Below are 26,639 nucleotides of genomic sequence, written 5' to 3'. Positions count from 1 at the left end.
TTCCTTCTGTGTTTAAATCCCATCTCCTTTGTCAGTGCTTTTCCTAGGCATTTCAGGATTCAGGTGTGCCCCCCCCCCCAATGGAGAGACAAACTCCTAGCACACAGCCTGATAGCACATCATGTTCTGTATGTTCAATGAGTTTTGTTTCATTTTTTAAAATGGAAGAACACTTGAACTTGGCAAACCCACCCCACGCTCATGTCTGCAGTAGGCAGAATAAGGCTTTTACCACTGGAACTTGCTCTCAGTCCCTGATTCTCTGTATTTAAAGCTATGCTTGAGCCTATCTGGGCTGGGCAAAAGTTTTGCTCCCAGAGCCAGCACACTGGCAAATCCTCCATGAGCCAACCAAACCACCCACCTCAACTGGGTTCCTGTCTTTCTGCATACTGAGATCCTCTTTGGGGCCATCTTTAAAGGTCAGCATGAGAAACTGTCCCCAATACATACAGCCAGGGCTCAAGGTCACAAAGAAGCAATGTATAGATAGCAGCACCCATGATACTGTTTTACTCTTTTTGGTCTGCCTGTCCATCCGAGATGCTCTTATGCAGCATTTAAAGATCAAGAGGCTTTTTGTCCAGTGAAACCTTTTTTGCTTAAAGGCTGAGCCAGTATGAGCAGGAAAGGCAATGTTGAAATTCAACGGCATAGCACAACCGTTATGCAGAGAGCTTCTCATACTTCTTCATTTCAAAGCCCACTTTTCCCCCAAGGAGGTCAAGGCAGTGTGAATGGTTTCGTCCAGCCACCATTTTACTGTCACAACAACCAGCAGTGTGTGCTAGCCAACCCATTTCTTGAACTGCAATGAAAATTGCAGTAGATCGGCCACAGGATCGATCTAATAGCAAGTCAGAATTAGATCAGGGAGGTCAGAGTTCAAGTCTCGCTTCTGTCATATTTACTATGTGAAGTATTGTGAACTATGAACATCCCAGAGTCTGAAGCAGGTTTGCAAATTTGAAAACCAATGAAGAACAGAAATTGCTTTGGTCACCTGCAAAATGAAGAAGCCCCAGTCCTGTTGGCTAGGGCTAGGGATGGAAGGATCAGTCAATATTGGTTGACTCATTTTTCTTATCTTAAATTCAATTCTCCTCATTTCAGCAGCAGTTTGCAAATTTTGTTTTAAATCCTCATGAAAATTCTTCAGTGTTTTTGTACGAATTTCTCCCAATAAGCTCATGTGGTATGCAGTTTTGACTAACGTACACATTTTTGCAAGCAATTTATAATAATATAATTTTTTTTGTATGTTATTTTCACTAATATATTTCTTTTTAGGCACACTTCCCCCTAATATATGTATTTTTTGTAAACACTGCTTGGTTGGGGAACTGCATCGCAAAATTAGGAAAGGTGTGAATTTGATGGACGATGGTGTTTTGGTTCTCATAATGTTTTGGAAAGAGTGAGTTTGATAGATTCACCTTTAAATGTGAGTTTTATAGAATTTCTCCTCCGCCACTAGCTGCGGCTGATGGCAGTTGTACTCTAAAACATCTGGAGGGCACCAGCTTGGCATAGGCTGGCTTCAGAGATCTCATGACCCTACAACCAGTCCTGGACACAGCCACTTGTTGATTTCAGGTCTCCATCACTGGCTGTCACTCCTCAATAAAAACTGGCAAATGAAAATTGATGCCAGAGGGGGAAGAGGAGGCAGAAGCCAGAGGCCATCTGTCACTGCCGCTGGATGACTGGCATCTCCGAACCCGCCGTATTAGGAGCAGCAGCTTTATGGAGAGCAGCTGTCGCTCCAGACAGATTGGCAGAGCACGGGGCTGACGTCAAAGGCCTGCCTTGCCAAGCTTGAGCTTGTGGAAGTCAGGCGAGGAGCTGGGTGGGAGCAATCCCAAGGTCTGCATCACAGTAGCAAGACAGGACTTTAAAGCCAGAGAGCTGCACCTCTTCCTCAAGGGAAGGGCCCAGACTGAGAAGCACCAACTTTTCTCTTCCTGTTTGTCCTTGGCCATCACCAGAGGCCTTTCACCAGGTGTCCCTGACTTCTGAAATGAGGAAGCTGGTAACTAAAGAGAGGCCTTTCCAGTTGTGGGATGCTCCCCGCAGCAAAGCTCATCTACGCCACCTCTGACGCCTTCCTGGAAATCTTGTTATCTTCGCCCCTGGCACAGCATGTAAATGTTAGCTCGGTTTTGCTGGATTGGCTGTGGTTCCCCTGCCCCCTGCTGTTTTAGCCTGGTTGTTTTAACTATATTGCTGTTATTTTGTTTTATAAATTGCTTCGTGATTGTTTTAAAGATTTTCATTTGATGGAAAGCCAACCTGAGAGCTAAGTTGACATGCACACAATGATCACAGGGTGGTTTTCCTTTTTTAAAAAGAAAGAATAAATATTCCCCTATCCCCTGACTATGGGCAGCAGAACCCGAAATGAGACTCGGACAATTTGTGCTTCAGACTGTGGTCCCTGGAGGTCTGTGATGATCAGAGCTGGAGGCTTGGGCTTGAGTTATTTAGAGATAATTGTTCCTTATTTGCTGCACTGATAAAACCACTAACTGTCAGAAGAAACTGTACGCAGGGTGGTGAATTGTAATGAAAATGTTTGAGGCTAAAGCAGCTATAGCCTAGGTTGCAGCAGGCAGGGGCTCTGCTGACCAGACAAAGGAGGAGACCAGGCTCAGCCACTCTAGAGAATTACCAATTGCAGGTGCTGACTTTGCACACACAGATTCCTGTTCCTACCTGGAGGGGACGCCAAGGCCTTAGTGCACACACTCTTAGGCGACGTACAAGCACCAGAGGCCTCCACTTTTCTCACCCTGTAGCTTCCTAGGGAAATGACTTTCTAGAGGTCTTTGGAAGTGTTACCTGTGATAGCTTGACCTGCCTACTCTCCTAGGAACTGGCTGCAAAAGACCCAAGCTGTGCCCACAAGCCATGGCCACACTCAAGCTAGGCACGTCCATCACTAGCATGCTGGGAATTCTCACTTAGATGTGGCGACTGGCTCTGCAGTCCCTCTGGAGCTACAACTCCAACCTTCCCCTGTCTGCTTGCCACCTGCGTATGGAGACTTGTGGGTTCCCTACCTGGACATTCGGGGTTGTAACACTCCCTGGCGTCGGCATGAGCCCCTCGGCACTCTGCCCAGCCGTGAGCTGAGACGCTGCATTTGCGGGTGCGCTGCTGAGTCCCGTTGGAACACGACACCGAGCAGCGGCTCCAGGATCCCCAGTCCAGCCACTGGCCTTCCACTATTAGAGAAAAGCACAGGGAAAAGCTCAATTAGTGCATGATGAGGTTGCACAAGGAAATGCCCCATGAAGATGTCCCTCTGTCTCTTTTTTGGCACCCAACCAGTCCTTGTCAGCTTCTCATCCACCTCCTCTAAGGCAGGATCTTCCAACCCACATTTGCCCCATACATTAAACTCTCTTCTAGCTTAACCTTCAGTATTAGTATAAGACTCTCCATCCCACGGCAGCTCACAGGGCCAACTCCAATTGATAACTGGCCAGCCTACCCACCATGCAGGTCACCTCTGGCCGGGATCACTAGGATTTGCGGAAATAAATCAGCTAACAAATCCCACCCACCCAGTCTTCCATGGTGGAGGGGGTTCTGGATCAAGAGTAAAGAGGGAGCAGCAGCTGTGGACTGGAAGCATAAGCAGATGGTGGGGTCGGTGGACACGGCCTTGAGAGTCTGGGCCCAAGGAGCCACCTACCAGCTAAGAGCATAAGAAGAGCCCTGGTGGATCAAGTCAAAGGCCCATCTCGCCCAGCATTCCACAGGGATCAACTAGATGCCTCTGGAAAGCCTGCAAGCTGGACTTGTGGTCCCCAGAAACCACTATTCAGAGGCCTGTTGCCTCTAACAGTGGAGATAGAACAGAGACCTTGTGACTAATAGTCACTGATAGCCCCATTCTCCATGAGTTTGTGTTATCCTTCTCTGAAGGTTTAGCATGACTCAACTCTCCCCAGCATGAGCTGATGGCAGGATGGTTGGAAAGCAGAGAGATGCTTTTTGATGCTGGTGTTTCTTTGGAGTTTCTTTGGATTTGTCTAGTCTAATCCTTTTTTTAAAAAAAAAATCTGTAAATTTTATTGCTTCAACTTTACTGAGCCTGTAATCTTTTGAGTGTTATCTTCTTGCACATCCCTTTGGTAGCTTTCAGTTGTGAAGCTGTTTATAAATCTGCAAATGAAATAAATATGCAATACGTAAAAGCCATCCAAGCTGATGACCATCATCACTACACCCAGTGGAAGCCCATTTGCTAGAAGTCTCTTCCCACAAGGAACAGCTCAGCAACACCACTGAGATGGCTCCAATCAGTAAGCTCAGTCCTGCACCACATGCAGGGCAGGGAAGAAACGAATGGTGAGTCTAAAGGCCGATTGATAAAAATAGACAAAGATATGGTGCCTGTGTATCTAGACTCGAAGGCTCGACATATACATGGACCACATTTGCTTGTAATAATGTCAGGGTGCATTCCTGCTGTGCTCCTCCCTTGGTGCAAGTGGGAGATTCACAACTGAGCTTGGCTTCCCATTGCATCCTAACCATCCTTTGAGGGAGGCAGGCAAAGACAACATCAGAGTCTTTTCCAGTCCTACTGTTCCCTCCCATGCACAGGACCATTAGCTTTGTGGGAAGGAAGAAGAGAGCAAGGGAGGCAAGTAGGGAAAATAAAACCAAGACCTGCTTCAGTTGGTCACGACCACAGGGTCACCTTTGGGTTCAAAACTATGTATTTGTTTTAGCGAGTTTTTTTAAAAATCCCCTTAAGTACCTGAACAGAAAGGCAGTATCTAAATTTAAACAACCAGTCACCAGGGATTGTGGTTTCTTGTTCCCTAAGAAGCCATGATCTCTAACCAGCTTTAAGCCATGGTTTGTTGAGCCCTTACAGAGCACGAGTTGTTAGGAAGCAACAAACCGCAGTCCTTGGTTCAGGCAGAAAGGGAAGAGAAGGCTTCACCCTTGTTTGTTTATCCAGGGAGGGAACAAGGTGGGAACAACTGGGCAGCCAGCAGCAGGCTACTCATTTCTGGTAAACCATCCTAAGACAGAAACCCTCAGTGCCCCACTCTCTTCTCCATCCTTGCTGGCTCTGCTTCCCCTGCCCCCACCTGTCTGTGGTTCAGCATGACTTGGAGGCTCAATACAGAATGTCAAAGGTGGCTATGTTGAGATGGTGACCTCATTGGCCATCTTAAGGCTCCAGCCAATGCCAAGCATCAGCCAAGACAGAGATATGGCAGAGGCAGGGGGCAATGACACCTCTGTTCAGCTTTGACGTCTCGGTCTGATGCTGGATGAGCCACTGAGTGTGTTACTGCCCTTGCTAAAGTGCTTCCCTTCCCTCCTCCTTTGCCTTGCCCTTTCCACTGCAGACCACCTCTCCAGTCTGGGACTCCTCACTCCTTGGCATCTAATCAGCTAGCCAAGTGCAGCTTTGGGCAAGGACCATAGTACAGCATGCTAGAACACATGCTTTGTATGCAGAAGGTCTCGGGTTCAATCCCTGTCATCTCCAGACAGGGCTAGGAATGGGAATGTTCCATCTGAAACCTTGGAGAGCTGCTGCCAGTAAGTGTAGGCAATGCTGAGCTAGATGGACCAGTGGTATAAAGCACTGTCTAGGAGCCACAGCTCAGTGGCAGAGCATTTGTTCTGCACAAAGGTCAAAGGTCCCAGAATCTCCAAAGAGTGTTGGGAAAGGTCCCTGTCTGAAACCCTGGAGAGCTGCTGCCACTCAGTGCAGACAATACTGAGCTAGATGGACCACAGGTCTGACACTGAATGAGGCAGCTTCCTATGTTCCTGAAAATTATCCACTGTTTCCAAGATCTGGTCCTGCCAACAGCCAGAGACCCTGCAGTGTCTGACACATGGATATAATTGCAAAAATCCTCACTCAGCACAGAAGGTTGACAAAGGTCATGTACGAAATCAGTCATTAAGAAGGCCCCTTTGCCCAATGAACCAATCAAACAAGGAAGGCTTTGTTTCCAACAGGGCTGCATGACACCAGACACTCTTCTCCTCCCCATTTTTGTGGCCCCAGGCACCAGGCAGCTCACAAAAATTGGATGGTGAGCCGTGTATGGCCAGAGGGGCTCCCTATTGTACAAGCCTGGCCGACAGTCTTGCTCTGAAAAGCACACAACACCCGAAGGACAGGAGCAGCGTGGAGAGGAGGAAAAACAAAAGCATGCGGGAGGCAGCCCTCTTGGTTTCTCTGAAGAGATTTATGGCAGCCAGTGAGAGTCGCAGCCTCCTTAGTGGAACTACAGACAGGCTGTGATCTGACGCTACTTGGTTCTGCTTAGAACGCAAAACACCTTCTTCTGTAATGCTAAAATACCCAACAAGCTATATTTCAGAACAATCAGTACTGGAATGCACAGCTGGATCTAATTCCATTCAGCATTCACATTTAAAAATACGAAGACTCCCTGCCATTAATGCAAAGCCGCAGTTGTTTTAACCATAGTTTTTCAACAAACCACAGATCACCTCACAGATGAAAAAAGAAAACATGGTTTGTTTCCTCTAAACCTGGGTTGTTTTCCAGCTGTTCTTGCCTAGTGCTTTTGTAGAGTGTGGGGTGAACAAACCATGGCTGTTGGGTTTGGAAAGACTGCCAAACAATAGTTAAAACAAGCCACAATTTGTAAGCCACAAACCACAGTTAGGCTAAAGAAAACAATGGTTTGCCCAGCGCAATGTAGTGGCTAGAGTGTTGGACTAGGACTTGGGAGACCAAGGTTCAAAGCCTCAGCCATGAAGCTCATTGAGAGATCTTGGACTAGTCATCATCTTTCAATCCAACCTACCTCACAGGGTTGTTGTTCTCCACCTTGGAGAACAGCTAGGATATAAAAGTAATAACACAATAAATACATTAAAAAAGGGTGAACCATGCTTTTAGTTCGAAGACATACAAACCAGATTTTGCCTTGGAGGGTAGATGAATCCAGGCTGGTGAGCAGGCTAAGGTAGTTTTCTTTTTAAAAAAAATTTAGTGTGTGTTATTTGTACTCCAAATGCTCTTAAACTGTTGATTAATTATTTGTCACTTCATATCTTAAAGGGTCTTAGGACACTTTAGCGTTTTTATTTCAAATATTTTGTTGTTGTTGCTTCAAAGCAGTAATGAAAGTCCGATTGGAAGTCCGATTTCTGAGTGCAAAGGTCTTTGAGCCAGCTGGGGGAGAAGTTTGTTTGTGTTCTGTGCTAGTGATGGAAGCTGCAGGCATTGAGTGAAAGCCTGAGCTTCCCTGGGGAGCTAACTCTTTATTCTTTTATTTCCACTACCTGATAAAAGCAGCGGGAAGAAGCATTATAGCCAGGAGGGTCTTTAATTCACTTAGACATCCTACTTCCTGACACTGCCTACCACTAATAGTCCTAAGATTTCATAAAGCATGTGTGTATGTGCTGGACAGAGATTGGGGGAAGGATGGCAAATCTAAGTCAATTCCATACATCAGAAGAGAGATCCCTACTGTACTGGCTCCAGCTAGAGGGTGGAAAGAACAAGGTCTATTTTATCCCCACTCCTTGACCTGTCTTTTTCACTCAAGTGGCACTCCAGTGTTTCTGTTCAAAGGCACAGCCCCTCCTTTGTTTACTCTCCCAGGAATGAGACCTTTTTCTGTGGCCAAGTCTAGTTCAGGGCCTGCGTGTGAACATCAGTATGTGGTGAAAGGTTTCCTGGATTATACCATGTGAGAGTTTCAAACGTTTGACTACTCTGTTGTGGGGAGTGGGCAGTGGAAAGAGAGAAAGACAGCTCCTTCAAAGAGAAAGACAGCTCTTCAGGTGAAAGGACTTACACTCCTTTTCTATGGGAACAAATTGGTTACATTTAGACTTAATGCTAAGCTACGGTTTCTAATGAGTAACCACAGTTAGTTGGAAACAGAAGTAAAAGCTTCCAGTCTTCACATTGGAAGCTTTCAGTTTTGTTTTCCAACTAGCAGAAGCCATGGTTTTCACTATGGTTTAAGAAAACAAGCCACCTTCAAACTGTGGTTAGTGCTAACCATAGTTTAGGGTAAGACCAGTATGTGTGTGTTTCTGTGTGGTTGCAGCATTCAGCAATGCAGTTTCCCTCTCACCCAGGAGGAATTTTAGCCCCAAAGACCATTTTCGAGGAAAAGGCTACCACAAGCTGATTTTCCCTCTCACACTCCCCACTTCATATTGTATTGGAAGTTGTAGTTCAGCAATGTCTAATGAGCCAAAGGTTTGTGACCTCTGGTCTATTAGTACAGACTGGAGACAAAAGAGAACTTATCTTTTGGGAAAGTAGGAAAACCTTGGCAGGGGTGAAGGAAGGGAGGGGGGAATCCAAGGAGCTAGTTACTAACCAGGGCAGAGTGTGATATTGCAGGATTTATTCTGCACCTCAGGCCCCTTGCAGGCCTTTCCGCCGTGCTGTGGAGCAACGCATTGCCGCATTCTGGTCCGCGACCCTTGCCCGCAAGTCATCGAGCACAGACTCCAGGGGGACCAATCCTCCCATAGGCCGTGAACTGCAACACAGCACACAGCAATCATGGCTGGGCCTCCATCTCAGCCAGGGAGGGGAAAGGCATGGGCTTGGGGGTAGCAGAGCAGGAAAGGCGTATCGGGGGTACAAAGAAGGTTTGCCCAGGGTCAGTGGAGAAAGAATGAAACAGAGAAAAGGAGTAGTGCTTCGCCTTATCTTCTGAGGATAGAACGCAAAGCAACTGGTCTGAGACGCGGGGTGCAGAGGTACAGGCACATCACTATGAGTAACTTTCTACTTATGAGGCTTAACATTATGAAGATCTTTCTGCTTACAGTGGCGTAGCGTGGGGGGTGCAGGGGGGCTGGCCGCACCGGGCGCAACATCGGGGGGGGGGGCGCTCGCACTCGCAGCTCTCTGCCCCTGCTAAAATCCACGGGTTAGGGGGCGCAAATTACTTGCCTTGCCCCGGGTGCTGACAACCCACGCTATGCCACTGTCTGCTTATACATCATTGCAAGAAAGGGTTGGTGAATTAGATGATCTGACAAATCCCATTCAATGCTGGTGTTTTGATTGGTTTTTGCTTTTTTGAACCCATTACAGTGAATACCCAAAATGTTGCCTGAGGGAATTTAGGAGCGGATTCAACCAGGAACCCCAAGTTCAATTCCCAACATCTCCACATTGGGCTGGGAAAGACCCCTGACTGAAACCCTAGAATGCCAATACTTGGTTGTATAAGCCAATGGTGTGACTGGGTAAAAAGGAAGTTATCTTTTCCCTAGGGCAACAACCAAACAGCCAAAGGAAGGACTGCAAAGAGACAACGTACACCAGCCAAGGAAGCCTCTTATTCATCCAGAGTGCACCATGTGACATTGCCTGACCTTATAAAAGCTGCCAGATCAAACTAATTTATGCTCCAGTGTTCCTGTGTGAGACTCCCTTTCAGTCCTCTTCTTGAATCTCTAACCATTTCAGGAAATGCTTCTCATCTCAAATGTATCCATGGAATATCCAAACTGTATGAAGTTTCAATGCTAGTCAGCCCTAGTTGACAAGGTCCAGTTGATCAGAGTCCATATTTGCTAGTCTGTCTACTGAGTTTCTCTAGCAAGTCTATCCAGATGGGAGATGTGGCCAAGGTGACATCATTCTCTGTGGCAGCTCCTAAGTTGTGGAACTCCCCTCCGCACAGAGTTGTGCTTGATACCTTCATTGCTTCATTGTGCAGCATTATGTCACATAGAGAAGACACACCTCTTTACCCTGGTTTTTGAAATTTGAGATCTTATGCACCAGGTACGGGGCCCCCTGAGTGCTTCACCCCCACCCCCAGCATTCCCTATGAAGGTGTCAGATACCCACAGTTTTTTGTGCAGGGGCCATATGCCTCCAACATCAGTACGTCCAATGTCAGCACATCCACTGATGTCTGCGTGTGATGTCAGCATGCTGATATCAAGTGCACACACTAGTGGGCTTGCTGACATTGGGCATGCATGACCCTAGGCACCCACAGTCCCGGGTCCAAGCTGGCAGGCCTGCTTGAGCTATATAGTGACCCAAACTAGCTGTGATTGAAATTTGTTTCAAACTTTTTTTAATCTTGTATTTTACATTGCTATGACCCACCCTGGAACCTTCTGGTGAAGAGCATGTAATAATAATTCTGATAAATAAGTAAGAGATATGCTGTCTCTATTATGTGCTAGGAAACATCTCCCCCAAGGCATTTAGTTGCCTAGTGTCAGAAGGCAGAATGCTGAATTATCTGGACTTTTCACCTGCCCACAAAGACAGTTTTTATCTTCTGTCGCATTCCCCCAAAGTCAAATCAGTGCTCTGTCATTTCAAGAGAGCAGCAGAATCCCCATTACTGAAAAATAGAATACATTTTGCTTCCCCTCCTTCCCTGTTATGAAAGTACACAGCTACATAAACAGACATCGGAGCTTTATTACGCCCTCCGTTCTGCTGTCTAGTCCAGCCTGGGTGGAAAGAGGAACAGACAGGCAGTCAAACTCTGTTCTAAAAATGGTTGGCATACATCATGAGCACATCCTCTTCTTGATTTAAGCTTTGCAGAGAGCTGGCTAGAAGTGTTCAGTTTTTTAAAATGCAACTGGAATTTATCTGCTCTAAAAGAAACTGAAATCTGAAGTGTTCTACCTTTCAGGGATAACATTGCAAGACTGACAAAAATATAAATTTGGCTTTTTTAAAAAAACTGGCAAAATTAAATCTTTTTTGAGCATAATTGGGTGAAGCATGACAACAAGAAATGTACCAGAAAATGAACCTCTCTACACTTCTGTAGCAGGCTAGATTGTTGTACAATTAAGCCAATTGTGCATGCAATGTGCAACAATTATCCAGATCTGCATAAATGTATAATACAGCCTGTGCTTTTGAATGGGGACAAGCATGATGTGGAATTAAGGCAGTTGCACATGCAATCCATGACAGATACTCCTGTCTGCATTCATTTATGCTCCAGTTGATACTTATGAATGAATGTGGGGGTGATGCACAACGAAAATAAGCTCAGTACTAAAGCACAACCTTTGCATTCAGAAGGTGTCAAGTTCAATCCTTGATGGCATCTCTGGGTAGGCCCGGGAAAGACTCCTGCATGAAACCCTGGAGAGCCATTGCCAGTCAGTGTAGAACAGCTTTTCCCAAGTTGGTGCCCTCCAGATGTTTTGCACTACCACTTTCATCAGCCCTAGCCAGCATGGCAATAGTCAGGGATGGTGGAGGCTGTAGGGGACATTTAGAGGACACCATGCTGGGGAAGGCTGGTGCAAATAATACTGAGCCAGTGTGACTTAAGGCAGCTTCCTATGTGTATGCAACGAGTGACAATGATTCATATATGCACTGCTGCTTTTGCTCCTGAATGGACAGCATAATGCCTGCAGTTGGCTGCCACCAGAGGATGGTGGGTTTCACCTGCCTTGCCCCACACGCTTCATAAGGCGATTGCTTTATGGATATTCTGGCTTAACCTATTAGTAAGCTGTATGCTTGCTTAAATGTTAATATATGTTAAATGAATGGTTAATTGTTGATTATTATTGTTGCAAGTTTTTTTTGGGGGGGGGGGAGTTAGGTTGTATGCCTGCATCCCATCTAATTCCTGAATCTAGCAAGGGTTAAAATCTAATGGCAGATTCAGTTCTTGAAATAGCCAGGCCAGCTTCTTGGTAATGGTCCTAAGTATGGGTCGCAGGAGGCAAATGGGTCAGCCCTCCCTCACCTGGCTAGAAGCGAGAAAGACAAAAGGTATAGCTGAGCATGTGAGCTGGGCTAGAAGCAGGCTGTAGGCAGAACCATGAGAAGGAAAGCCATTCTGGATTTCTACTTGGATCCAAGGCTGTGATGATTGGAGAAGCAAAACCTTCTGGGGTGTTGAGCCCCTCCATCATAGGCTCAGGTTGTATATATTTGTAAATAAACCATCATACCAAGACACCACAGTCTCCGTTGTCCCTCATTCAAAGGAAACTGAACCCTTGGTAAGTGCCTGGAACCCCTGGAATCTTGCACCGCTTGGAGATTGGGGTGGTGTACAACATGATTATTTTAGCAGTTATAAGTCTAATCATGCATTGTTACTGTGTTATTGTATTTAGAATTAGTTTGTTCTGTGAACCACATTGAACAGAGTTGTACTTCGGGGTAATGTGGTCTATCAATAGACTGGAAATGACAACATTGACAATTGGGAATCACAACGTGGATCTGCTTTTCAAAAATAAAATAAAAATGACGCATCCACATATGCTGATGACAAGCCTCTCAAATGTGTAATGCTTCTCATGTGGGAAGGAAGAAATACCTTCCAGGGCAAAGGCCACCCCACCCCTGTTACATAATAGCAACGTGTGGTTAGAATAATAGAATGAAGGAATCCTGCCCACAGCCATCCCTGGGTGGGTTTGAACTACCAGTCCTCTGATCAACAGCCAGATGCATTGACCCATTGTGCCACTGGCGGGGGCTGGCCAAGAAAGAACGGCTCAGCATCAGTGCCCTACAGTGGAGGGTTCATGCATGCACACTCTACATGAACAATACTTCATGCTTGGATGCAGAAACGCCTCTGGAGCAACAACATACTAAAATTGCCCACCTGACATTCTAAGAACCTAAGAATGTCAACACAGTGGCCAACCAGATGCCTGGGGGAGACCAGCAAGCATGACCTGAGCACTCTCCCTTCCTTTGGTTCCAGCAACTGGTATTCAGAAGCATTGCTGCCTCCTAATATGGCAAGTAGCTTTTGATAGCCCTCTCGTCCATGAATTTGTCTAATCCTCTTTTAAAGCCATCCAGATTGGTAACCATCACTGCTTCCTATGGGAGTGAGTTCTGTAGTTTAACTATGCACTGCATAAAGAAATACTTTCTTTTATTTTCTACTGAATCGTTGAACCCTCAGCTTCATTGGATGTCCACGATTTGCATGTTATGGGAGAAGGTTCACCCTCCTCCTCTACCCACTTTCTCCGTGCCTTGCATAATTTTATAAACTTCTATCATGTCAACTCTTGCTCACCACTCTCTAAAAGATCATTCCAGCAACTGTTCCTGATGGGATCAAGTGAGCTTTGGGCTATGGTGTAATTTTAAAGCACATTCAAAGCGCCGTCCTCCACTAAGAATTGTAAACACTGCAGTTTATCCCTCACAGAGTTACAATCCTCCGCAACCCTTAACAAACTGCCCAGAATTATTGGAGGGGGAAAATGTGCTTTGAATGCATACCCAGCCAAAATTTGTGGTCATTTTGATCTATTTTTCCAGTCCCATTTCTGCCTCTTTCCACAAGCTTTCAAAATAGAGGAAAGTAAGTGTAAAGGTTAAGCTGCCATCAGTTGCTACCAAACCCATGTCTCTTGGATGTGAGATCACAGCAGCCATTACAAATAATATGAAAGAGGGAGAAATTTCCCAAGATAATTTGGGTTTTGCCTTGACAGTGGATGAAGATACCCAGAAAACTGATTTCCATCATCCAGTTCCTCCCAAGCTGATAACTCTTTGGAGAACACCTGAACAGCTTCCTGGTCAAACTTAATCAATGCTTCATTTATCATTAAATCCAATCACAATATCTTACATTCAGACTTGCAGATGTTTTAATGATTGAAATTAGGAATGGAGTATGGTACTTCATTTTCTCTTTGCAAAAACCTGGGGAAACTGTCTTTGAAGTCTGCTGCATTTCCCAAAAATTAATATTCAGCTTTGCTAATGTAAGAACTAGCAGGTTTTCTTTTTAATTCTGATCTCTCTGCCTTACAAGGGACCCAGGAGTTGTGCTGATTAGCGCTCGAGACAGATATTAATAATTACTGGCTTTTAATATTTTCAAAGGGAGAGAGGACATTGTTTGGTTATACCAGCATACTTTGGGGAAACCTGAGACCTTTTGTGACGCAGAAGCCAGTGTAATGGGCTTTTACAAGTAGGGAGTGATAATTGGGCTTGCTTCACATTTCAATTGTAAGCCTGTCTAATTCACACTTCCCATAACAATATGCAAACCAAAGCACAGCTATCTTTTGAAATTTGCACTTCTCTAAATTTTGCGATGCTGATTCCAACCCCAAAATGTATGTATTAGGGAAAGTATGCATAAAATGCATATATTAGTGAAAACAATATGCAAAAATGCAGTTTCAAAAATATGTGTGTTAGGCAAAATTGCATCCCAAATGTATTAGGAGAAATGTGCAGTAAAATGCTGGTGGATTTTCATAGGGACTTTTTAAAAAATTACCAAAAACACAGTTTGTTCTTCTGATCTTTTTGTTCATACACCCCCCTTTTTTCTTGGATTTGGTTAATTTCATGCCTGAGGAAACAAAGCAGCTACTGGACTACTTTCTAATTTCCAGCTAATCCGACGACCATTCCTGTGTTAATTGTTCCTTGCTCCCCCCCTTTTTTTTTCCTAATATGCCTATTGGATGCCTTTTGCTGTTCTGTGTAATTTTCTCCAGAATCTAAATACGCTTTCTGGATTGTTTATCCATTGAAAGATTCATGAGGTGAAACCTAAAAACAAGATGAGGAATTATCTTTCACCTCCAACAGGCCAACGAGAAATTCAGGGATATCTAGCCTTTGATGAGTTGAGATTAAACAGAATGATGTGGAGGGGGAAAAACAACTTTTATACAGATATATAAATATTTCTACAGTGACCTCCTGAGCTCTCTCGATTCAGCTTTGTTCAGTGTTTTCACGCTGGCGTTAGATTTTTCAAGCAGATAGTGATCCATCATTGATTAGCTGTCATGGGCTCTGAATGCTAATTAATGCATTTCAACTCTTCAACCTCCTTTAAATCAAAGATACTAAAAGCACCACAGTTTTCCAAGGCATGCAAAAGCCAGCACGACTTGAAAAGAAGAAGGAAGCCCAAGGACACTTTCAAAAGCGTGCCTAAAGTAAATATTCTTATTTTAAAAAATGAGCATGTCAATTAAGTATGTATGTAGCACCAGAGTTCTGAAACTTGCAACTGCAGCATGTCATGCTAGAGATGGCCACTGACTCTGATGGCTTTAAAAGACAATGAGGCAAAGTAACATTAGAAGAATCTTCTGGATCAGGACAATGGTCTATCTAAGCCAGCATCCTGTTCTCACAGCAGACAACCAGATACCAGCGTTAGAAACTGAGATATGAAAGCTGAGAGCTAAATGGCTCCTTAAACCTAGGTGATGGGTGCCAAAATGGAATGTGTAGGCACACTTTTTAAAAACAAGAATACAAAGCTGAAAATGAATGAACTGCAGCTAAAATATTATGTTCATTTTTCACATGGTCTAGTCCTTCCCCTGCCCACCCCCCTAATATTCTTAAGAGGGTCTCTTCTCCTGTCTTCAGAGACTAACTGGAAGTGGGGAGATAGAAAAAGGTGCTCCTTTCCTTCCACTCTGCAGTTTTAATCTGAAATTTTAGGTGCAGTGCTGTGCCCAGAGCTCAGAAACTGCTCACACTAATGAAATTCCCTGCCACAAAATGCGCCTAGAACAATGGGAGTTTCGAACACTGCCAGATACTTGTGGGAAACCCACAAGCAGGACCTGAGCACAAGAACATTCTCCAGTTTTGAGCAACTGGTATTCAGAAACCCTTCTGTCTCTCTCCATGGAGGCAGAGCATGGCCATCATGTCTAGTAGCCATTGATAGCCTTCTCCTCCAGGAATCTGTACAATCCTCTTTTATAGCCATCCAAATTGGTGGCCATCACTGCCTCCTGGAGGAGCAAGTTCCATAATTCAACTATGCGCTGCATAAACACTTTCTTTTATCTGTTCCAAATCTTCTACTATTCAGCTTCATTGGACGTCTGTTAGAGGCAGAACTGGGTGCACCAGGAACTTATCGAGGAAAGAATTTGGATATGAAGAATTGAAACCTTCCTAGTCCCCTGTCATGCCCACCAAAATGAGGGAGGTGGGGATATACCAGCCATGCAGCTAAAATAAGCACTTATCCTCCCAGTGGAAGCAAGGAGAGGGAAATTGTTAAATCTCCACCAGCCAGGGGGGGAAAGCATTGGAAGGGGAAACTAAATGCAAGAGAAGACTCCCATCCTCCCTTCCTGTGCCTGGCAAGGATTTTGATATCTCTGATATCCCTTTGGCTCTCTCCCAGCCTAGAGGCAGGACGTCTCCCAGCAGTGGGGTTGCTCCTATATTCCTGGGAATGACCCACATTGAACCTCATGGGAATTGCTTCTGAGAAGGATGCGGGTGGTGCTGTGGGTTAAACCACAGAGCCTAGGACTTGCCGATCAGAAGGTCAGCAGTTCGAATCCCCGTGACGGGGTGAGCTCCCGTTGCTCTGTCCTTGCTCCTGCCAACCTAGCAGTTCGAAAGCACGTCAAAGTGCAAGTAGATAAATAGGTACTGCTCCGGCGGGAAGGTAAACAGTGTTTCCGTGCGCTGCTCTGGTTCTCCAGAAGCGGCTTAATCATGCTGGCCACATGACCCGGAAGCTGTATGCCGGCTCCCTCGGCCAGTAAAGCAAGATGAGCACCGCAACCCCAGAGTCGGTCACGACTAGACCTAATGGTCAGGGGTCCCTTTACCTTTACCTTTTAGGCATGTGTAGGACTGCAGTTTTGGTAATGTTTCAGGGGTGTGTGGGAGGACGAAAGGCAGTTTCTAAGAATTTTCAGGTGGGGGTGGTGATCCTTGTTTACAAGATGGCCAAGGGGGCTTCCTCTTCTTTTTGGATTACAACAGTGGCAAGAGCAACAACAGCCTTGGCCCCACACTTTGAAGTGTGGTTTGGTTTGGCTCTCCTCAGCAGCTCAGTTTGATGCCAAACCACCTATTATGAAGGGAAACCCATAATTTTATATTTATTCATTTATTTATGGCTGTATTTATTGCTGAATGAAACAAAAGCAGGCTGGGGGAAAGAAGCAACAGTGCCGGGGTCAGATGTTTCACTCTTTCACCTGACAACCCCATAATCTCAAACTCACCTCCAGCTGCTGCCTACCTTGCATTTTCCCTCACCAGGGTAAAGGCAAGGGAGGGAGGGAGAAGAGAGATAAAGAGGGGAGAGGGTTAAGTATCCCATCCTCAGCACCACTGCTCACAATTCAATATCATTCTGCCTGCTTTTAAGGCAGCCATCCTATGCATGCTAGGACCCTGGGATGTGTGTGTCAAATTTTGGCCTCACTCCCCCACCCCCACCCTGCAGGACAAGCCCTGCAGGTTCAAAGTACTCTTGTGGCTCACTTGGTAAGGAAGGTTGGGCTGCCCTGAGGTAAAGGATTCCTGATACACTCACTGGCTCAAAGGAGAACAGATTCAGTTTCTACACAATTTCGCATTACAGTATGTCCTTTTAAGGGAATGGGGCATTGATCAGGCAGGAGAGATGCCTTGTTGCAGGATGGATAAAATACACTTTAATTAAACAGGGCACATTAAAAAAACGTGTGGCAAATTTACGGCAAGCTGTTTTAGTCATTTTTATTTCATTAATACTTCACAGTACTTATGGGTTATGGCTGAATTGGCTTTATAACCAATTAAACCTATTAAGTGTCTCATCCTTGCGAACCAGAATTGAACCTGTCCTTGGGGGTGGGGTGGGGTGAGGTGGGGGTGAGGTGGGGGTGAGGTGGGGGTGGGGTGGGGCGGGGTTACTAAATCTTCCTTGGGACTGAACTGGAAGTGACAGAGGCAAAGCTAAATCGAAAACAGAACAGAACCAAATATTTCAGAGGATGTTTATTCCTGCTTCTAAGAGTGCAGCCACATTAGCATATGAATGTTAATAATGCCAGTTGGAATGAACATTCTGGGAATACAAAACAAAGTGCGATGACAGACAGGCATCTCTCACGAAAGCAACCTGACACAACGAAGGAAGACGTAACAAAGGGGTGGAAGGAAGGGGAAACAGCAGCAAGCCCCCTCCCCATTTGCCCCGTCTACCTGGGCAGGTGGCGGTATTATTGCATATCCGGGTCTCCCGCAACAACCCGCTACATAGTGTCCCGTAAGGCGATGAGACGCAGGAGCGAGTCCGCACCTGGGTGCCTTGGCCGCAGGTCAGTGAACAGACGCTCCACTGGGACCACTCCTCTGCTGCAGGGTCTCCTGTGGGAAAGAGGGAAACACGCACACAAGCATACAGACACAGAGAAAAACTGGTTCAGCCACCTCCAGAACAGACGGAAGACCTGAAAGTAGCTCTGATGCTGTGTCCACACACCTAGGGCTGGACAAATCAGGCTATTTCTGGTGGGCATAACTTCTGCTGGTGTTTGAGCATCATTCCATTCTGCTCTCTTTCCACATTAATCTGTGTATGTGTGTGCATGTTTTTTTACGAGCATCAAACATTTCGTGCAAATGTGTGTTCAAGATACTTATAAAATGTATTTTCTCTCAAGATGTCCATTCCCATTATCTGTCAGACTTCTGGGGTGTGCACTGACCACAAGATGTGGTTCAGAGACCAAATCAGTGTCTGATTTAGAGTAATAGAATCAGAGAACTGTAGAGCTGGAAGGAATCCACAGGATCATCTAGTCCAACTAGTTGACCTTGCAGGAATGACAGCTAAAGAATCCCTGGTGCATCTAGGCCAGTATTGATTGATAGCAATAGCTCTCTAGGTTTCAGAGGGTCTCTTCTTGCCCTACCCAGAGGTACCAGGGATTGAACCTACGAGCTTCGGCATGCAAGGCAGATGCTCTACAGCTCAGCTATGGCCAAGCAGCCATGTATGTGTAAGGTTCAGAGCTGAAGTAGTGCACAGAGCAGCAAGCAAGCAAGCACAGTGTTTGGAGGAGGCTGCCACAGGCAAAATGTCTATCCTAACTGAAACAGCCAACTCAGAAGAGAGAAAACTAGCAAAGCACATAGAACAGACAAGATCAACATCCCTCCCGCAAAGCACTCTGGCCGGAGGGCCTTGGCAAATCCTTTTTGTGTGTGGATGGACTTGTTTTTAAAAATTGCTATATTTGTATTGCATTGCACTTTGTATTTATTGTTGCTGTTAAATCACTTCAAGATTTATTTTTTGGGGGGAAACAATGCACAGAGTGACTAACAAAGATAGAATCCCTTCTGATTAGAAGTAAGATGTGTCAGTCACAAAAACGCACACACATACTGCCTCACCCTCTCCCCACCCTGGCAATTTCCATATATTGTATGGGAAAATTGGGGAGAAACATTGCAATTTTGGCAGATCACGTTATCCACAGCTCTGTTTGGTACCAAATTTTCTAATTGCTCACAAAGCTTTGGGGGCCCCCAGTTTTGGTTCAGAGGGATTTGAAGGGAGCTCAGCCTTGGATAACTCCAAATTAAGCCCAATTTCACATAATCCTAGAATTGTAGAGTTGGAAGGGGCCTCTAGGGTCATCTGGTCCAACCCCCTGCAATGCAGAAATTGTAAGTAAAGAATCCCTGGCACATGGCCATCCAACCTCTGCTTAAAAACCTCCAAGAAGGAGACTCCACCAACTTCTAAAGGAGTCCGTTCCATTTTCGAACAGCTCTTACCAGCAGGGAGTTCTTCCTAATTTTAGTCCTATCTTGTAATCTGAATCCATTGGTCTGGATCCTCCCCTCTGGAGCAGCAGAAAACAAGCTTGCTCCATCTTCCACATGGCAACCCATCAGATATTTGAAGGTCACTATCATATCACTTCTCAGTCTTCTTTTCTCTAGGATAAACAGATCCAGCTCCCTCAGCTGTTCCTCATGCTGCTTTGTTTCCAGAATATTCATCATCTTGTTTGCCCTCTCCTGCACACATTCCAGCTTGTCAATATTCTTAAATTGTGGTGCCCAGCACAGGACACAGAACACCAGGTGTGGTCTGACCAAGGTTGAAGACGTACTACCAGTGCTTTTTTGGGGGGGGTGCATACCCATAAACATTTTGTGAATCTTTGCACTTTTGTCCATTTACTGTATTTATTTTCCCCAATTTTAACTATAAAATGGTGATTCTCTTGAGTCATAATGAGAGTACCCCTAAACACTTTTTTTAGAAAAAAAGCACTGGGTATTATTACTTGCCTTGGTCTGTACACCATACTTCTGGTTCAGGATTCATTAAAATCCAGTGCTCTTCCCTACAAAGTACACTTTTAAAACTGAGAATTGCATAAAAAAGCTGGCACTAGGGGTTGCAGTCAACTAACCTTTACTCAGAGTAGACCCATTGACATGAATGGCCCTTATTAACTTAAGTAAAGGTAAAGGGACCCCTGACCATTAGGTCCAGTCATGACCGACTCTGGGGTTGCGGTGCTCATCTCGCTTTATTGGCCGAGGGAGCCAGCGTACAGCTTCCGGGTCATGTGGCCAGCATGACTAAGCCACTTCTGGTGAACCAGAGCAGCGCATGGAAACGCCGTTTACCTTCCCGCCGGAGCAGTACCTATTTATCTACTTGCACTTTGACGTGCTTTCGAACTGCTAGGTTGGCAGGAGCAGGGACCGAGCTCACCCCATGGCGGGAATTCGAACCGCCAACCTTCTGATCGGCAAGTCCTAGGCTCTGTGGTTTAACCCACAGCGCCACCCGCCTCCCTCTTATTAACTTAGGTTTCATTTATTTTAGTGGGTCTACTCTGATTAAAAGTCAGTTGACTACAAACCTTAGTTCCAATATGCGTGTTAGTTTAAAAGGTGTGGATTTGTTTCTGAATCCACAAAGATCAAATTCCTCACTCATCCCTAACCTGCAATCTGCTGGGGGTGGGAGGCAGTGGAGTAGTTAGGCATTTAGCTGTTTCCCACAGTGTATCAAACATCAAACAATAACCTGAATTGAAACAGAACCGGCTAATCACCACTGATAGAACTTCCTTACCCTATGAATCACCTCAAATGCTCATATTTGCTTTACAAATTAAACATAATGAGGTGGTAGAATTCTGGGCTGCATCATTTCAGGTCTGACATCAGGGTGTGGGTGGGTTTTGATGTTCCACAGACAAAAACGCCTTGCTGCAGGGAGAAAACTTGCACACTAGGGAGAGGTTGCATCCAGAACCCATCTCCTTCATCTGTTTATTTTTGCACGCCACCCCAGTCTTCAGTAGTGCAAGATTTCAGGGGTCCCAGGAGCTTGCCCAGGGTTCAAGTTTCATTTTGGAAATGAGGCACTGTGGAGACTGTGGTTTCTCTGTGGTTAATTTACACATATATACAATCTGAGCCTATGATGGAGGGGTTCACAACATCCACACTCAAAAAATATCCTCTCTCAAAGCCACAGCCTTGGTTTCCAGCAGAATTCAGCCATGACACTCCCTCCCTCCCTCCCTCTCTCTGCATTTTCAGCCTGCAGCTATTTGCACCTGGGCCACATCACATACACACTTTCAACTCTAAACTCTGGCTTTTGTCCATTTCAGCCCTCTCTCCTTTGCTTTCTTAACGACCCATCTTGTTTCCTTTGTTCTCTTAATGGCCCATCAATTAATTGTCATCATCACCCCACCCCCACCCGGTGATCACCTGAACACAGGAAGCTAAGTTAATTAGCTTTTAACACATGCTGGGTCCAGGGGTTAGGTGTTTGGCACCCAGTTTAATACCCCAAGCCTTGATTAAATTCTAACACTTACTGGATCCAGGAATTTAGAGGGGTCTGGCACCTTTGAACTCATGACAATATACAAAAAAAAAGTTTCTTTTTCCATGGGAGAGGGAGCATACAGAGATATAAGCAAGGGGTACTACAATCAAGAATTCTACCACTTTGTTCTGCAGAAATCAGCCATCAAGTGAGTAATTGAGTGAGAAATGACTATGGGAACTGTATAACTTAGAGAGGAATTAAGGCAGTGTAGTTCAGGGTGTCCAAGAGGTGCTTGTACCCAACCCCATCAGCTTAGAACCCACCCAAAGCCTCTCAACACAGGATTTCAAAAAATCCACCAATTGCTTCTCTAACAAATACCTTTTATCTGTGGCACAAAAATATTTCTACCATCTTGCGGCTGTGTAACTTCCAGAGAGATGACCACACATCCATTCACTAATCCAACCACAGACATTATTTTTCCATTGGGGTCCCTTCCAACTCTACAATTTGATGATTCCATGTTGAGATTCCTGCATTGCAGGGGGTTGGACTAGATGACCCTGGGGGTCCCTCTCAATTCTACAGTTATATGATTCTATTATATATACAACACGCCATATATATTTTTCACCCTTCAGAGCTTTGGGTAACCCTCTCATGTAGGAAAAGTAGGTTTCAGCACTGTTCTTTTGGACAGCTCCCTGGATGGATGGCAAGGACATCCTAATACCTGTCAGCTAAGATGAGTCTACTTTCCCCACTGGAGCTGCTACTGAATTTTCACAGGAACATAAGAATTTCCCTTCATAGAATCATAGAGATGGAAGGAACCCCAAGGGTCATCTAGTTCATTCCCCTGCAATGCAGGAATCACAGCTAAATAATCCAACAGATGGCCATCCAACCTTGCAAGACCACTGGTTCACCTAGGCTGCAGCTCTCCAGGGTTTCAGCCAGGAGAACATTCCGAGTCTTACTGGGAGATTCCAGGAATTGAACCTAGACCTTCTGCATGCAAAGCAGAAGCTCCATATACCACTGAGCTGCATCCCTTTATTTCCCTTTTGTTTCACCTAAAACAAAATTCAGAGTAATTCTGGAGGCATCGCCTTCAGTGAAAACATCTAAAGAATGGTGAGAAAAGCCTCTTCATCACTACATCACCATCAAGGAAGAAACAAACGAACTTTAAAGACCTCTAATAAAATTTCAGAGAAGGATTCTGCACATTCCTAAGCTACCACCTGTGTGCTCCTAAAATTAAAAGCATTCTAAAGTTTCCTGTTGAGCAAAACTTTTGAGCAAAGCCCAAAGTTTCTGTAAGGCCAAAGAGAGATTTCTCTGTGGGCTTTTTCACCCTGGCCTAAAAACTGATGTTTCTGTTGTTGAACTCTTGCAAATCTTTTCTGTAAATTTTTTGTGTGGGCATTGGTGCATCTGAAAAACAGATGGCATGATTGGCCCTCTGCCCTTGAGGGCTCCCCACTTTTTCAGTCGTGCGGATGCCCTTCAAAAAGCCATAGTTGGCCTGTGGAGAAAATATGTGGACCCGTCATTTGCTGAAATATGAGGCGGTCCACTCCTTCATGACCCCCAGTCAAGGCTGGTGGCTGAGGCACAAACCTGGTTCAACCAGCCTGCCTCTCTTCCCTTCTGCCCTGAGCAGGCAAGGCATTGACATTTACAACAATCTGGCTCTTTATTAGACTTGATGATCTATCTGAAGTTATTGGACGGGCTTGCCGTAGAGGACATCCATTTAAATTACGGAGGAACAGATGGAGGAGGAAGGAGGGAGGTGGGTTACATTTTTCCAAAGAGCAAGAGAGAGAAAGAAAGAGAACGCAAATATTAGCCGAAAGGGGCGTCCATATGAGAAGTCATTCCTGCAGAACACTGACCTTCAAGTATGAGGGTAAAATGGATATTATTGTGTGTGAGAGGGGGGTGGATGCCTTCTGTTACCAGAATGCCTGGAGTAGACAAAATAAGACTCTGCTAGGAAATAAGAGGCCCAAGCCACAGTTGGTGAAATCCAGTGTATTTCCAAGGACATCAGGAGATGTCAGCCTGGGGAGTATGGTTGCCTATCACCATGCTGTGTTTATCTTGATTTAGGGCCTTCTTTGCAAGCCAGGAACCAATGGTTTCAGCAGGATATTGAGAATGACTGGCTTTTAAAAAAAAAAAAATGTAGCTAGTCCGTATCAACCCTTTATCAGCCCATGGACACAACTGGATTTTTATAAAAAAAATTGTAATAACAAAAAAAGATTTCTTTGGCTATGTTTGAAACAAGAGGAAGAACTAACAAGTAGGAGGTCCTCTGCGCAGAGAAGCTGGAGGAATGCTACTGGGTGACAGAGAAGGTGAAACTGCTCGACACCTATTCACCTCTGTTTTCACCCAAAAGGAAAGCAGTGCTTAACCTGGGAATAACAGAATAAATGATGCAAAGAAGGGAGCTGCAGCCCAAGACAGGAAAAGTGGTGGAAAGGGAATGCCTAGCTACTTTAAAGGAATTCAGATCTCCAGGGTCTGATGAACTGCACCCTGATTCCATTCATGACTAAGGGGACAGTGAGTGGGGAGGCTCAGAAGCTTCGCAGGCTCCAGAGTGAGACCTCATGGGTGTCATGTAAGCTACAGGCACCACATTGCTGACCCATTCAGTAGCCATTGCACCAAACAAGCTTATTTATCAAGGTCAACAGACTTGCCACTATCTATATTTGCACAACTGGCTCAGCAGATCCCTCTAAATTCTCCAGGATTGTAGCTCCAATTGTCTTCGCAGGCAGTGCACACAATGGCCCAGAGACTATAAATCAAAGGCAAGGAGAAAGGGAGAGGAGAGGGGAAGTGAATGGCGTTCACATTACCCAGACGAATTTGCTAAATAAATACGCAGGAGCTAAACAATTAATACATTTGTTTTCTTTATGGGTCTCCAAGGAAGGTGCTAAGAGAACGCATAAATGGAGCAAATTAAACTCAGTTGCACCAGGGAGGGTGGTGGTGGTGGAAATAGGAAGAAGGGATAAGCGCACATCATCTCAATTCGCTGTCGCCATGAAAATGATGGGGCTCGGGGGATTGGTGGGGATTGAAGATGAGATGCAGGTTTTTCAGTCATTGGAGGCTGCATCTTAATTAAAATGCATGTGACTATTGGAGCTGGAGGAGAAGCTGGTGATGAATAGCTGGTCCCAGCTTAGGCGAGCTACCAGTTGTAACATCTGGCAGGCGTCTTCACCCCAAAATTGGTAGCCTTTGAGCAATGCAAGGCTGTTGTGAACATTGTAAGACAATAATAACGCCGTACTGGCAAAAGCACAGGCCAGCCTTTGCCAACCTGGTGCCTTCTAGACATTTAGGACTGCAACTGCCCAGCCCCAGAAAACACAGACTGCGTCTGAACACCAAGAATGCTCTTGTGCTTGAATCCTGTTTGCCGGTTTCCCTTTGGCGGATCTGGCTGGCCACTGTGAGAACAGGATGCTGGAACAGATGTATCCAGAAGGGCTCTCCTTATGTTCCTATACCATCCTTCATCTAAAATTATTTCAGGATGCTTCAGGAGGGAGAGGATTTGCTGAAATGTTTCATGGTGGGACATTGCACGGCAGCAAGCAGCTGTGGTCTCCTATTTCCATCAACCCAACTTATTTTAAATATATACTACACAGTATATATTTAAGTATTCTTGCCACCATCTCTTATTGGCAGTGGAGCTTTATCCATGGGGGCCAGCCTAAAGGTACCATTTCCCCTGTTAAAACAGAACACCCAACTCCAAAAACTAAGGCATTATCACTATGGAGCATCACTTTAGGGGCATTCTGGTGTGAGATGGAGCAGGAGGAATGATGGCATCTCTCCACACAGAAATGACAGCAGGAATTATATGCTTTAAAATTGGGGTCCCTCATGTGGGCACCACAGTGCCTTCAGGCATGACCCTCTGGGGACCCACCAAGGCCACTTGCCACTGAGATTTATTTTTTTATTTTATTTTTTGGCTTTTTGGAGAGATTTTATTTTTAGGGTGGAGTTCTGCTTATTTGTCTGTGTTTTATTTGTTTTGCCTGTTGCGGGGTGTGTGTGTGTGTGTGTGTGTGTGTGTGTGTGTAAGCATCACTAGTTTCCCTTTGTGAAATGGTATATTGGGGGGCCCTTGGCTGTATTTTATGATTTTCAAATGTGTCCCAAGGACCCAAAATATGAGGGCCCCTGCTTTCAAAAGAGTTTTAAAAAAAGAAACAAAAGTAAATCAGAGTCAAAGATACTGAACTGAATAACGGAAAGGCCCGACTTTCTGTTCATCCCTAGCAGGGAGGCACCTCCAATGAGCAACGTCTCAGTCAAAAGCCCTCAGAAATTAGGATATTTCTGCTAAAATGCAGAAGCTGTCTTAAAAAGTTGGCTGTCTCCTTAAAATTAGCGATGATTTCACAAGTCTAATCAATATTCAAAATCAGTGATGTTGCTAGACTGGTTGAGAAACTAACTATGCTTGTGATGCTAATGTTGTAATTTGCAATTCACAACACGGAGGTGTCTGAAAGCTCTTGAGGTCTCAGCATCAGCTGAGGGTTTATGGACTCCAATTCCCAATGGGCCCAACCACTATGGCCAATGGATAGGGATGATGGGAGCTGTACTAGAACAACATTGCTTTGAAGCAATGATTCTTCAACTTCGTTGGACTGGTCATGTTGTACACATACCCGATAATTGTCTTCCAAAGCAACTACTCTATTCCGAACTTAAAAATGGAAAGTGTAATGCTGGTGGTCAACAAAAGAGGTTTAAAGGCTATCTCAGGGCAAATCTTTTAAAAAAATGTAGTATAAACACAGACAACTGGGAAACACTGGCCTGTGAGTGCTCCAATTGGAGAACAGCCTTTACAAAAGGTGTCATGGGCTTTGAAGACACTCGAACTCAGGATGTAAGGGAGAAAGGTGCTAAGAGGAAGGCACGCTTGGCAAACCCTCACCATGATCAACTCCCACCTGGAAACCTATGTCCCCATTG

At 45.1% G+C, this 26,639-nt stretch overlaps 1 protein-coding gene across 12 annotated transcripts in view; it reads right to left on the bottom strand.

Annotated features, from left to right (window-relative positions):
• Positions 1-26,639, bottom strand: part of ADGRB2 (adhesion G protein-coupled receptor B2) — a 160,831-nt gene that overhangs the window by 67,420 nt on the left and 66,772 nt on the right. For 11 of the 12 annotated variants that reach the window (XM_077931917.1, XM_077931908.1, XM_077931910.1 and 8 more), the window contains 2 exons: positions 17,975-18,139; positions 3,063-3,227 (listed from right to left, as the gene is read on the bottom strand). In XM_077931917.1, coding sequence (XP_077788043.1) covers positions 3,063-3,227; positions 17,975-18,139 — 330 coding nt within the window. The remainder of the gene's footprint in view (positions 1-3,062; positions 3,228-17,974; positions 18,140-26,639) is intronic. The other variant, XM_077931916.1, reaches the window with a different exon arrangement.

Source organism: Podarcis muralis, chromosome 7, assembly GCF_964188315.1.
Source record: "Podarcis muralis chromosome 7, rPodMur119.hap1.1, whole genome shotgun sequence".
NCBI classification, from domain to species: domain Eukaryota; kingdom Metazoa; phylum Chordata; class Lepidosauria; order Squamata; family Lacertidae; genus Podarcis; species Podarcis muralis.
Note: the sequence above shows the minus strand (reverse complement) of the source record. Positions and strands in the feature narration are given on the sequence as shown.